This window comes from Euleptes europaea, chromosome 15 (assembly GCF_029931775.1).
Source record: "Euleptes europaea isolate rEulEur1 chromosome 15, rEulEur1.hap1, whole genome shotgun sequence".
NCBI classification, from domain to species: domain Eukaryota; kingdom Metazoa; phylum Chordata; class Lepidosauria; order Squamata; family Sphaerodactylidae; genus Euleptes; species Euleptes europaea.
The window spans coordinates 6785358-6799251 of NC_079326.1; the positions used below are offsets into that span (position 1 = coordinate 6785358).

A 13894-nucleotide genomic window follows, 5' to 3' on the forward strand; every position below is an offset into this window, starting at 1 on the left:
ATAATTTCTCAATCCTTGAGTGCCCAACTGCAGTTGAGAGCTGACAGCACTGGGTTTGGAAATACCTAGAGATTTGTGGGAGGAGCCTGGGGTAGGGGGGGCTTGGGGAGGGGTGGGACCTCAGCAAGGTACAATGCCGTGGAGTTAACCCTCCAAAGCAGCTATTTTCTCCAGGGGAACTGATCTTTTTTGTCTGGAGATCAATTGTAATACTGGGAGATCTCCAGGCTCCACCTGGAGGTTGGCAACCATATCTGCAGGGTAAACAGAATAGAGGTTCAAGTATTGTAAGTACACATCTGAACGAATGATAACAACTGGTGAAAGGTAAGGCTGTTACTCTGTACATAGTTCATTATTTAACGGCTGCCTTGAAGATGCAACCAAAGGTATAATTAATTTACGCCTAGATGCATGTTTGAATACAGGCGCTCATTTACACTGGAACTGACAACAACAGGGGATACAACAGATCTTCCTGGGCTATGTTGGGCATTTCAGGTAAACTCCAGCAATTCCTAACATTTTCGGGTGAGACCAAAGAGTCATAGTATCGACTTAGTCATATAGCTCACATGGAACACCATCATATAGCCATAGCCTCTTCGGTAACCATTAGCTTTGCTCCCCATTAACCTTACCCACTGTAACAGAAAGTGCTTGTGTTCCATCCTGTGCCAAGGGCTGAATGGTCCCTATTTAATTGGGAGGGGTTACTTCCAGACCACCCTAGTTTTTCTAGGTCAGAAGGAAGTGGTCATCAGGTGTCAGAGTGAAATTTTACACAGATAATCCATAATTGGAGGGAAACTGTGCAGCACTCATTTCTGCATTAAGTCAAGTCAAGGTACTTACCATGCAATCTATACAGAGTTACTCCAGTCTAAGCTCATTAATTTCAACACTGCACAGGATTGCACTGTTAATCTTGTAATGATATGATTAGGCTAAAAGGCTGAGCTCCAGCAACTTGCAGAAATACTACCTGTGCTTTGAGCGTTCAAATAAAAATTGGCTGGGTTGTTAAACAAGGAAGAATACATTTTTCTTTGTTTGGATTTTTTTTAAAAAATCAAACTGAATTCTGTAATCAGCTTAAATTAATCATGAGTTCTATCTGGCATTCTTAGAGATGAATGGAAAGACTTAGTATGGTCCCTGAGGTTTCATTTTGTAACTAAAATGCTACATAATTGTGGGTGGGGGCTTTTTTATCATGACATGATCATGAAAGCCATGTTTTCTTCCATATAATTTTTGAGATGTTTGGGTTTCTGTTATATGTCATACTGGAATGTGATCTGTATATTTTACATTGCATTTGATGCTTGATCTCACTAATTTTGGAAGTCTTGCTCCCAAATATGTGAAGTTGTCAATCATAAGCATCATTGCCTTTTCTTCCCCTGTAATTTAGGACTAGACACTCCCCTAACATCTAAAATCCATTAAACTCAATGTGCTGGTTTCCTTACTTCACTGTAAGATAATGGTTCCAAACAGCCAACCTAACGAGATGGGTGTTGCAATGGAAAAGTGTTGTTGAATTACTGTTTGTTGATCAGGGTTAGCACATTTTAAAAGGAGGATGAATCTTGAAGTCTAAAAGTTACAGCAAAAGGGGAACAGGGAAGAAAAGGAGCAAGAGTGTCAAAAGATAAGGTGGGGGAAAATGTCATTCTGGATCCTCACCTCTCAAAATCAACACAGTACCACCAACATGAAACAGAAGTATTATGCCAAAGAGCAAAATAAGGAGAATTTGCCTCCTTTTAAACATACAACAAACAAAATGAAATAATTTGGTCTTATTCTTTCCCACTACTTTGTTGCAATAGCTGTGATGCTACAGAGTTAGCTTGCACACGTTACCTCTAGTATATATCACTCAGGTCCGACATGGAATGGTGAAGTAAATGGATCCAGAAAGCAATGCTTGACAAAATCCAGAAAGGAACAGTCAACCATGCATGTTATGTGGAACTTAGGTAGGACACACAGTTGCTTTAACTGTTAGGCATTAACTGTGGTGAGTTTTGGTGAAGAGAATGAGGCATTGTATTGCTGCTGATCTCTTCTATGCAAAGTGGGTTCTTTCCAAAGAGGTGGGGAAATTCCCAGGAAATGGATGGGCAATAAAACAATCACCATCATCATAATAAAAAAAATGCTAAAGTGTAGCAAGGAGCTCCAGGGTCCATTAGATGAAGTATTCTCGTTTGCACTCGGTCACTGTGTTCCGCAAGTCAACATCAGTCTTAAAAGAACTGTCAGGGTGCTCTGGATATTCCTTTTCTTTCGTCTGGCTGCTCCGATGTGTCTGCTTGTGCTGGTAAAAAACTCTGCTCATAATGGCCACAATGCAAAAGATGATGAAGATCACAACTGCTATAACACCTGGGGGAAAGGAAAATGCAATAAGAACACAAAGGGAAGGATGGAGGGGCTGTGATTTGTTTACTCATGAGCAGATCCAAACATGCTGTAAAATCCATGAAGGTTGCTATGTTGGAGCCTGTTGTCAAATCCACAGAGACATTTGTGTGTGCAAAGTGCTGTCAAGTCGAAGCCGACTTATGGCAACCCAGGAGGGTTTTCAAGGCACAATTCTCACAGAAGTGGTTTGCCATTGCCTTCCTCTGCATAACATCCCTGGTGTTCCTGGGAAATCTCCCATCCAAGTACTAACCAGGGCCGACCCTGCTTAGCTTCTGAGATCTGAAGATTAGGCTAGCCTGGGCCATCCAGGTCAGGGTAATACAGAGACTTACAGTAGTCAAAATTGGCTGTGCCTGGTCTTTCTACCCAGTCTTATCACAGAGTTAGCCAAGTTATGGCTGTATCCTGCCCAACACTAGCACAGTTTCAGCAAATGCTGCTGACACCTGACTACAGTGAGTGTGCAGGATATCACTGCTATGCCACTACTATGCAGGATATCACTGCCAGACAACTAGCTATGCTAGAAAGAAGATACCTAAATAGATGCATGTAGTTATCTTATTTCTGTTAGGATGACTGAGCACCATTTTTAATGCATTTTGGCTCACAGAGGTAGTGACTGAAGCTGCCAAGCAGTTTGGGCTCACAGCTATAAAGAGTTCAGGGATTTAAGTTATTCATGTTCAGTTTCACTCTAAATAGCTGCTTCTGCTTCATCTAGTCACAAATGGGTGCTTAATCCATTGGGCTTGGAGGGTCAAATTGAATAGATATGGTGTTGATTTCATCACTCCCTTCTTAGGTATACTAATTCATGTTTCTTAATTGGGAAGACTAATGGGCCATAAGGTTTGATGACATTCTTCCTAATAGTGCTTTGACATAGGGGTGGGTTGAGACAATCAAATGAATCTTTGAGAAACCCATGATACTTTTCTCAAATTGTGACATCTGTCCTTGTGTGACAGAAGACTGAAACAGTATTCTAACTGTAGGTAGACCATGGATTTATAATCACAGTGGTGCTATTTTCAATTATTTTCTAAAAGTTTGGAACAATGATTTTTTCATTTTTCACTGAAACACTATATGGATGTTTCGGGTGAACTTTCTATAATGGTTCCAAACACCCATCAGTATATCAGATCCAGTTCTCATTTTCTTCCATAGAGCATTAGCCTAGTAGTGTGCAAAGTAGCCCAAAATCTATATGTGTAAATATACAGAATTACTTGTAGATGAATAAGAATATGTGGTGGGAACTGAGGATTGATGTAAACTACTGAAAGAGATAGCTTAAATATTGTTTCAAACCAGAAAATTGACTGATATATACTTGAAAAGTATATTGAAGAGACCATGTAATAGCAGCAAACAGGCACACAAAATATGGCACAAGCACACGGATAGCCCATTCCTGAAGAGGAGGTAATTAGTTGATGGCTGGGAGCAGTGCAGCTGCTCTGCCACCTCAGAGGCTTCCTGGCCAGAAAATTGACAAAATAAAATATTTAAAAATAAAAACCTGTGAAACACCTCCTCGAAGTTTCTCAGGGCTAGGCCAGCTATTTTGCTAGCATGGCAAAGCTACAGCATAGAGAAGCATTCCCAGGACGAAAGGGTTTTGGAAACTGACTAATGTCATCTCTGCCCCTGGGAACACCCCTCCCTCAACACTGGCATGGGCATCTGCTTTTGGGCTTTTGCTGCCCACGTGGCAGAGCCAGTGGCCAAGGCCCACACTACTGAGTTGCTCTGCAGCGCCGGTATAAGTGCCCCCATGCTGGCGTCTGTGCCTCTTTATCACAGCACAAAGTAGTATGGATTATGGGGTTATGCTGGCTCCTATGGTGCTTTATTCCCCCCCCCCTTTCAGGATTGCATGGAAAATCTAGAAATGGAGGAAGAGAGAGAATCACCAGAACATGCAAATCACCAACAATAAGTCACATTAGACAAAAGGGTTTCTGCTCAGTTGTGCGTGAGTGCATGTATGTATGCATGCATGAGAGAGATTACCTCCAATGACAGCTGAATCACTCCTGACAGCATTCGTAAGTGGCTCTTTCTCATCTGCCTTCCCAAATGGATCTGCAATTCATTAAGGACACAACATATTATCTTATATTTGTGTTCTTAGAAGCATTTTTTTCTCCTGCAAATAAGTGTCAAAATACTTTCTTGGAATCAGAGAACTGGATACATGGAAACAGCCAATGGAATCTTTACTTGTGAGCTACCCTTCTTGGGTTATCTTCTTGGGTTCCACTGTGAAGGCCAACAGATATATTGCACACAGTCATTTTGGTTTGACTTTTTTAAAGGAAAAAAAACATGGAAAGCTGCAATTTGGAGAAGAGTATTGACAGCTTCACCACTTTTCCTTGGGCCATTCCTCCCCATTCAAAATGCATCTGCTTTGCATGCAGAAAGTCCCTGATTTATTCCCAAGAATCTACAGAAGACAATACAGGCATTGATAGGCTGGTTCAATGTAAAGCAGGTTCACGTGTTTAAATCTCTCCCCGAACTAGCTGCTTTTCTGATTATTAGGAAAATAAAGCCCCCTAGTACTGCAATGTTATACTCTTCTCGGTCGTTTGAAGTTGATGCACTTTAGAGGTGATTTTCAGTGCACAGTTAGCCTGAGTGGAAAGGGTTTAGCATCTCTTCCTTGCATGGATACTGCACTCAAGACTTATAGGGATGCTGTTCTCAGTGGAGTAAAGTAATCAGCAGTTTGGAGGAAGGAATACCAAGATAGGGAAAATGTGGATTGGAACCCATAGCAATGCTAACACAACTGAAAGTTTAGACAAAGGGAAATATCACTGCAATATGACCCCCGCCCCTTTTGGACCAATGTGTAGTTGGACACCTAGGAATTTCAGAAAACTGATGGTTGAATAGCAAGTAGTTTTACTGCAGTGTGATGAATTTGGTAGGCTTAGCCAAGAACATGATTCTTTAGGTTGTGACCAAAACACTCTGCTTGTAAAATTGTGGAACTTTATCCTCTTTGACATGATTGTATTATGGAATATAAAACTGAGATATTGATGAAACTGGGAACATTTATAGCTGTTTCAGAATCTAGGGCCATTTATGCAGGGTCAATTCTGATGCTCGCTCAAAGCTCTTCTTTTAAATGCGACCTTTAAAATGTCTATTCATGGTCCAGGTGCAAAAGGAGAAATTCCACCCCCCCCACCCCCACTCGCCGGCTCCTTTGTTCCTGTTTGCATAGCCATTAGCAACCACCGTGTGCATAGCTAACACATGGCTGCAATTTTGCATGGTTCCTTGAGGGGATTCTTCACGGCGGGGGTGGATCAAATACAAAAGGTTGTGTTAAAGGGGCTCTTAAGAAATGTGAAGCAGGTATGTGCTGGCTTCGCAGTCACTTCCTGAATGACGGTTCAGCGTGAAAAACTAAAAAAAAAATGTGGGGCAAGTCAGCCTGGAACGAGCTGCTAATTACCAAGGATAAATGGCCTAGGTAATGGGAGGCGAGAAACAGGGATTTGCAGAGGGATCAGTTTTATTGTTTGCTTCCTAGTGACTGTCAATCCAGATCTCAAAGTCAAATTCTGTCCATGCACAGCAAAGGGTTGTAAGCAAGGAAGACAGTAGAAGAAGTGTTGGTTTTTATACTTCACTTTTCTCTACCTTTAAGGAATCTCAAAGTGGCTTACCATCACCTTCCCTTCCCCTCTCCACAACAGACACCTTGTGAGGTAGGTGGGACTGAGAGAGTTCAGAGAGAACTGTGACTAGCCCAAAGTCACCTAGCTGGTTTCATGTGGAGGAGTGGGGAAACAAAGCCAGTTCACCAGATTAGAGTCTGCCGCTCATGTGGAGGAGTAGGGAATCAAACCCAGTTCTCCAGATTAGAGTCTGCCACTCTTAACCACTACACTACTACAGAAGAATTCACAATTTTCATGTTCATAAAAATGATATGTTGTTCTTTAGCTCTAGTCCAGAGCTCTCTTGGAACTCCAGTGTATGTCTAGACTGCTCTCATAGAGTGATGCTATTCACTTAATTGGTGGAGCATCTTTGTAGACGCAGTGGTGGTGTGCATGAAAAATCCATGTACAAGAAGCTACTAGATTAGTTATCCAACAGGCAGAAATTTTTTTTTTCAATAGCCCTAGTTCTCTGTTGCCATTCTGTTGGCATTAATGGTCCCACAAAGGCGCTGTATGTGGCGTTTGTGGATTTGGCTGCTGCTTTCAATTCCATAGGCAGGAACCACCTCTGGACAAAACAAGGGGCCCTGAATATTGACAGTAGTTTGCTATTCCTGCTTCATAGGCTGCACAAGGATATGTTTGCGCAAATCAGAGTAGTGCCCTCAGGCTCTTTGACAAACAAAATTTTAGTAAGTAAAGGAGTCAAACAGGGCTGTGTCTTGGTCCCTCTACTATTCAATCTCTATATCAATAACGTAGTAGAGAGGCTTTCCGGCTCACATTTTTTCCCTCCATCCATTGGCCAACTTAAAAATTAATTGGCAAGCTCTCCTGGGCTCTATTGAGGCCAGCTGAGATTAGAGTTACAGTTCCAGGGTTAGGGAAGCAGTCGTTTGTAGAAAAAACTCCTCCTTGTTCCTTGTGAATTCATTTGCAGAGCACAGTGTTCATGTCCTCAGTGCAGGTGCTTCCCATTTTTTAAAAGTTTCCTAATTCTATCTCCATGACAGTGTGAGAGGTTAAACTTGGACAGGCCTAGACCAGGAACTCATCAGTTTTTTTGGGGGAGGGTTCATACAAAGTTTTGAGGCCAGGGACTGATCATACTACAGGAAAGGTAGCTAAGACCTTAATTTCCCTGCATTACAAATAGCCAGAGTTTGGCCCAGGGGAGCAATGAATGGCAAGGGGTGCAGCTCAGAAGGGTCCCGGGGGCAAAGTTAAGGAGAAGACTAGATGGGTGGAGGGGAAGGGGAGAGGGAGGGCTGCAGCTTTCCCCTGACCTGCTGTCCCTCCTCCTCCTGCTGTTGTTGACCCTTCCCAGCAGCAGGAGTAGGAGGAGCAGCCTGGGCTGTCTTTGGGGCTGAGCGTCATGGACACTAGTCTTTCGGAGCTCACCTCAAGGTCCAGGAGGGTGGTGGAGGAGTTTGCAGAGGTGCTGGGCCAACCACCACCTTCACACGCCAGCATTCCTTCCAAGGGGAGACAGGAGGAGAGGATAGAGGAGGTGCACGAGTAAGAGATGGAGGTGCACCCAACGTTGCAGTCATCTCAACCCCTTCCCCCGCCACCATCTCCCCCTGCATCCCCTAGACATGGTGTGTTTGATCTGAGCTTCTCAAAGGAGGCAGCTCTGGTGGTGCCCATAGCTGCTTGGCAGCATGGGTGCCCCCTCACTTCCTCAGCCTGGAAGCAATTCCAGATGTTGGAGGATCCATGTTATGCACAGTGCCAGCTGTGTAGGGCCCAGATCAGTTGAGGGAGAGACCTTATTCATCTCTCAACCTCCGAACTCCGGAACTACCTGACAAAGTACCACCTGGTGGTGCTTCTTCAGGGGAAGAGAGAGGCTGGTGCGCTGGTGGCCAAGGGGCCAGGAGCCAGCCGAGGGAAGAGTCTATCACCAACCTCACCTCGTGCTCTCCCCACTGCATGCAGTGCAGGGTCTCTGGTAGGGAAGGGACGCCAAGCAACTGTGTCCAAGATGCTTGGCGAGGGTGGCACTACTAGGGTGCCAAGAGGTGGGAATGAGGTGGCAGCAAGAAGGGCAACTCCTCTCATTGGCAAGATAATCACCATTCACGTGCTGCCCTTCAGCACTGTAGAGAAAGTTGGCTTCTGAATAGGGTCGTGCAAAAAACAACCACCACCCAGTAAATTGGTGAGAGCCAGCATGGTGTAGTGGTTAAGAGCAGTGGTTTGGAGCGGTGGAGTCTGATCTGGAGAACAGGGTTTGATTCCCCACTCCTCCATATGAGCAGTGGAGGCAAATCTGGTGAACTAGATTTGTTTTCCCACTCCTACACACAAAGCCAGCTGGGTGGCCTTGGGCTAGTCATTCTCTCTCAGCCTCACCCACCTCACAGGGTGTCTGTTGTGGGGAGGGGAAGGGAAGGCGATTGTAAGCCAGTTTGATTCTGCCTTGTGGTAGAGAAAGTCGGCATATAAAAACCAACTCTTCTCCTTCTTCTAAATGTTGGGTTTGGGTGTGTTAGGCTTGATTTTTTTCAGTAAACCGAAATAAGCTGAATACCCATACTGGTAAATATTCACAATGTTTTCCTATGGGGAATGGGGGCAACCCCTTTGGGACCCCATAAAATTGGACCTCCTGACCCAATCTTCACCAAACATCAGTGTTCATGCAAGGAGTGTTCCTTCAAGTTACCTGGAAAATTTGGGAACTCTTCCTCCAAAAACGCCCCCACAGGAGCTTCAAAAATAGTTTTCCATAGACTATAATGGGCCTGATTTTTTTTGGTAAACCCAGACATTTACCGAATACCCCATATTTACTGGTGTGGGTATTCAGCTTATTTTGGGTTTGCCAGAAAAAATCGGACCCAATAAACCCAAAATTTACCTTTTTTTTTTTTTTTTGCATGACCCTAGGCTTATTGTTAAACTCTTGCACCAAATGGCATTGGTACAAGGCATACTGTCAGTCACCTTAGTGCTGAGAATAGGACCAAGATCATAGCACATGTACTGTTTTGTTTGAGGTGGGTTCCTTTTTTAAAATTATCAGTATGGAACACATAGCAGCTGCTGGGGACTGTATTCATACAATAGTTGTTAGGAGAAAGAAGTTTTGGTATAGGAGTAGCTGATGTCACAATAATACCAAAATCTGCTTATGTAAGCATCCCTGTTACAATTTTTCTTCTATACTGCCTATGCAGAAGAAGTATTTGATGTGATTTCTTATTGGTGGATCAAATCCAGGCTATTAACTTTTGAGTCTTTAGAAAATACGAACATGGGTGCACAAATTAATCAGGAATCCCATTAAATTTCTTTGATCAGTCTATCACTTGTTCATTAGGAGCAACTCACATGGAACATTTTTGCACATTCATTAACCCCAAAGTTCTCTTATGACAGCATGAAGTTACTTGGCACTGATTCACTGATACCGCATGCATAACTGGAACTAGCAACATCCCCCATTTTTATTGAGTTGGATATTTTGATTTTATTTATCCTTGCATTTGGCTTCCATTAGCAAAAGAAGAATAGATCCTCTAAGTTACTTGTCTTCTGTTGTCACATCTCAATTATTGAATAAAAAAGAACAATCAAACTGAGATCTTATTACACAAACCTTCAGCAATATCAGCTAAACATACCTGATGAAGAGTATATTGTAGTTGCTGTATTCACATCAGCTTCAACTGAAGACATGCAGTTTGATTCTATCAAGGAACCCAGGACTGTCACTGGGGCTATATTGGGATGTCGCAAGGCAGCTTTCAGAGGAGCTACGTGGTTGTACTGGACAGAAGAAATGCATCCGACAAATCCAAACAAGTTTGCCTTTGAAACTTCTGGATCTAGTCCCTGACTCTCTGTAAAATACAAGCAAAGGGAGGCTGTTTGTCTTTCTGTAATTGAATGTGAGATTAGTTTTCATTCATTTACTTAATCATGATACAATTATGTAAATATAATCTTAAATTTAAACATCTATCACTGGCGTAAATGTCTCATTGCATTAGCTTTTCTTTTAGAATAAGTATGAAACTAACTTATTGAACAATGACAGCTGAATTTGGACCTGGGACTTCTAGACCGAAATCCTACACAAATGCTTTCTTCGACCTTGAGCAAATGCACTCTCACTCCCCCCCTCACTTTCCCATTTGTAAAATAAAAATAACAGTGGTCTACCACACAGAGTTGTTGCAGCACTTTGACCATGAATATAGTACTTTTGTAAGATTATCAAAGTCAAACTAAGGATAAGTTCAGGGAAACATTTCAAGCACCTGACCCAAGCCATCACATATTAATCATGTTTTCTCTATCCAGGTTTCTTATTTACTTAATGATCCAATTAATTAAAATTATGTGATTAATTTATATAAGCATACTTACACTTAAAAAAAAGTGTATCCAAAATGCTTTACAAAATATATAATGTATAAAATAATAAAACTAAAGAAACAAATATAAATAAAATCAAGCTATTTAACAACTAGCCGGTAAACAGGATAATATATATATATTAAAAGTAAATAATTCATGTGGAGCAGTGATAACCATTTCAAGAGAAGAAAACCCTACCCACACCAAGATTACAGATGTTTCTGCCTGATGCTAAAAAGATAGCAATGAATGTGTCAGGTGAACATCAACCGAAGGGGAGTAACGTCTGACGCTCCATATCCAAGAAACGCTGTTTAACAATTTTAAAAATATGGGCCTCAGTAGTTAAAGCCAGGTCTTCCACAGAGATTCCAGATGATCTTATTTTAGACAGAATTAGACAATCCCAGGAAGTATTATGAAATTCTTTTAGCAGCAGAGACATCAGAGAACCACGCTCTGTTCTAAAAAACAGTTTAAGCCAATAACGAATGGTTAGCAGCCATGCCTTGGTTTCACACAAGCTTTGACCAAGTTCAGAGGTAATAGCAAAATAAGAGACACAGCGAGGGAGACCAAGAATTTTTCTTAAAAAGTTAGCTTGAATGGATTCTAAGTCCCGATTGAACACATTGGCCCAGATATGTACACCGTACAGAATCTGGGGTAGATTTTGGAGTTGAATACCTTAACTGCGGCGGGGACATACTGGTTACCCTTATAAAGAAAGAAGGACATCAGTTGGTTTGAAGAGATTCCCCCTAGTTTAGTAATCCTGGATCTATGAACTGCCCATTTGAGGTTATAATTAAAAGTAATGCCGAGATATTTAAAACTCTTCACCTGTTGGAATTTGGCCTGACCAATACGCCAGCTGGTGGGTGACCATTTTTTTGAACAAACCATGACATTAGTCTTAGAGTAATTAATTTTAAGAAGATTTAGATAACAGTATTCCTCAAACGCACTTAAGTAGAGTTTGAGCCCGATTTTAGAGTAGGATAAAATAATGATCCAATTAACTAAAATTATGTGATTAATTTATATAAGCATACTTACACTTAAAAAAAGCGTATCCAAAATGCTTTACAAAATATATAATGTATAAAATAATAAAACTAAAGAAACAAATATAAATAAAATCAATCTATTTAACAACTAGCCAGTAAACAGGATAATATATATATATATATTAAAAGTAAATAATTCAGGTGGAGCAGTGATAACCATTTCAAGAGAAGAAAACCCTACCCACACCAAGAATACAGATGTTTCTGCCTGATGCTAAAAAGATAGCAATGAATGTGTCAGGTGAACATCAACCGAAGGGAATTCCAGTCAGGTGCCATTATAGGCATTGCTGGCATTGCTGGCATGTGATGGCATAAATCACATTAGAAGATGAGCAGGACTATGAACCTGAGATAGTATGGCTGACATTGGTGGGTCCAGAGATGGTGTTCCTAGAATCTATATGAGGGCAAAGTTGGCACCTTGGTTTGTTGCAGGCCTTGGTGCCAGAGTCCATGTTCTTGTTAAGTAGTTTATCATCATGGGTGAGAAGTTGTTTTAGGTTAGCCGGCTGTCTGTAAGCAAGAAAGGGACACCCCCCCCCCCAGTGCTTCAGCGAGGGAAGTGTCACAATCCAGCATTGGTTGTAGGTCCTTAATAATACGTTGGACTGGTTTTAGTTGGGAGCTATAAGTGACAACCAGAGGTGTTCTGTTGTCATTCTCTCTGGGCTTTATGCCATCACATGCCAGCAATGCCCTTCCACAATCTACATTGGACAAACAGGTCAGTCTCTTAGACAAAGATTAAATGGACATAAGTCTGACATCAGAAACCACAATATTCAAAAACCAGTGGGTGAACATTTCAACCTTCCAGGACATTCTGTTGCAGATTTAAGAGTAGCAGTTCTCTTACAAAGGAATTTCAAAGGGAGATTGGAAAGAGAAACTGCTGAATTACAGTTGATATTCAAACTAAAGTCAATGCATTTACCTGGGCTGAATAAAGACCTTGCATTCATGGCCCATTACCAATGCTGATTTCTCCACACCCATCTCTCCCCTGGACATCACAGACTCTTCTGCATATCACACCTAATCCAATCAAGCCTGCTATTCACATTTACATACTGTTCCTCTACTTAAAGACCGATGTGATTCACATTCTAGCTGTATCTGAAGAAGTGAGCTGTGGCTCATGAAAGCTCATACCCTACCAGAAAATATTTTTGTTAGTCTTTAAGGTGCTACTGGACTCTTGCCCTTTTTGACTACTGCAAACAGACTAACACGGCTACCCACTGTGAATTATCTTCATAGAAAGAAGGTCATTGGTGACTGGAAAAACACATATATGATTATATATCTTTCTCCCTGTAAACAAGCTTGATACAATAGGCTTCTTAACCTAAGTGTTACTTTTGCACAGGGTAACATGGTAGTCACATTTCCTTCTTGGATAAATGTGTGAAATGCTAACAATTAAATGTGCAAATAAAATGTTGTCAGTTCCCCCAAATGCATCTGAATATGCCCTCAACATGTTACAAGCTGTAACTTCATGTCACCTCATGTACCCTAGACTTTCCCTTGGCATCTGCTGTCCCCTGAAATAAGAACAAGTTTTACATTCATTGTTCTTTGTATCATTCTTCTGATAACCACAACACCTTTTTGCCCCTACTTGGATTATGGCTGTAATTTAAGTCAGAAAGAAAGTGAAAAAAAGCACCTACATTTGTTTAAAAGAGTTGGAAAAGGAAAATATGTTTGAAAAAACTCAAAGTAAATAAAGCTAATATTCTAAAGCACCTTTTGATTTTAAAAATAGTATAGTAATGCATGAAAAATGTAGGGAATTAAATCACCGGAAGAAAGGTACTGTATAATATAATTCCTGTGGGTACAAGAGGATTTTGCTGGTTGCAAAAGTCCAATAATGAAGTTGCTACCCAAGATGAAGATCATGCAATTATCACTTAGGACTCCAAAGCTAATGACCTTTCCTTTTGCAATAACCAGTTTCTGGATGTTTTATAACCACAAGTTTTTAGGAGGCTAAATTTTACATATTAATTCAAATCTGGCACCTCTGGCAGCATGGTGCCCTATAAGATAATAGCAATGGCACAGAGATGTCAGCTGGTTCATTAGCTATTGCACCTTGGGGTTCTGGAAAGAATTAATCATATGCAGCCCTTTCTTATTAATCATTCACAGACTTGCTGACCTGTTGCCCTTATCTAATCATTGTACATCCCAACTGCAGATTGTACCATTGGAGGCCATGTATTATCACGTTTCTGAAGGATTTTATCAAATTTGGTGGCACATTCGTCTCATTTTGCTCACCTCGACTTTTGATATATCAGT

The 13894-nt window shown here is 41.4% G+C and overlaps 1 protein-coding gene across 1 annotated transcript in view; it reads right to left on the reverse strand.

Annotated features, from left to right (window-relative positions):
* Positions 1 to 1821: 1821 nt before the first annotated feature.
* CNTNAP5 (contactin associated protein family member 5) overlaps positions 1822 to 13894 on the reverse strand; it is a 603640-nt gene continuing 591567 nt past the window's right edge. Inside the window, exons 22-24 of the mRNA XM_056861386.1 lie at positions 9770 to 9988; positions 4462 to 4533; positions 1822 to 2397 (exon numbers count right to left, since the gene is read on the reverse strand). Of these exons, the coding sequence (XP_056717364.1) occupies positions 2201 to 2397; positions 4462 to 4533; positions 9770 to 9988 (488 nt within the window). The 3' untranslated portion in view covers positions 1822 to 2200. The remainder of the gene's footprint in view (positions 2398 to 4461; positions 4534 to 9769; positions 9989 to 13894) is intronic.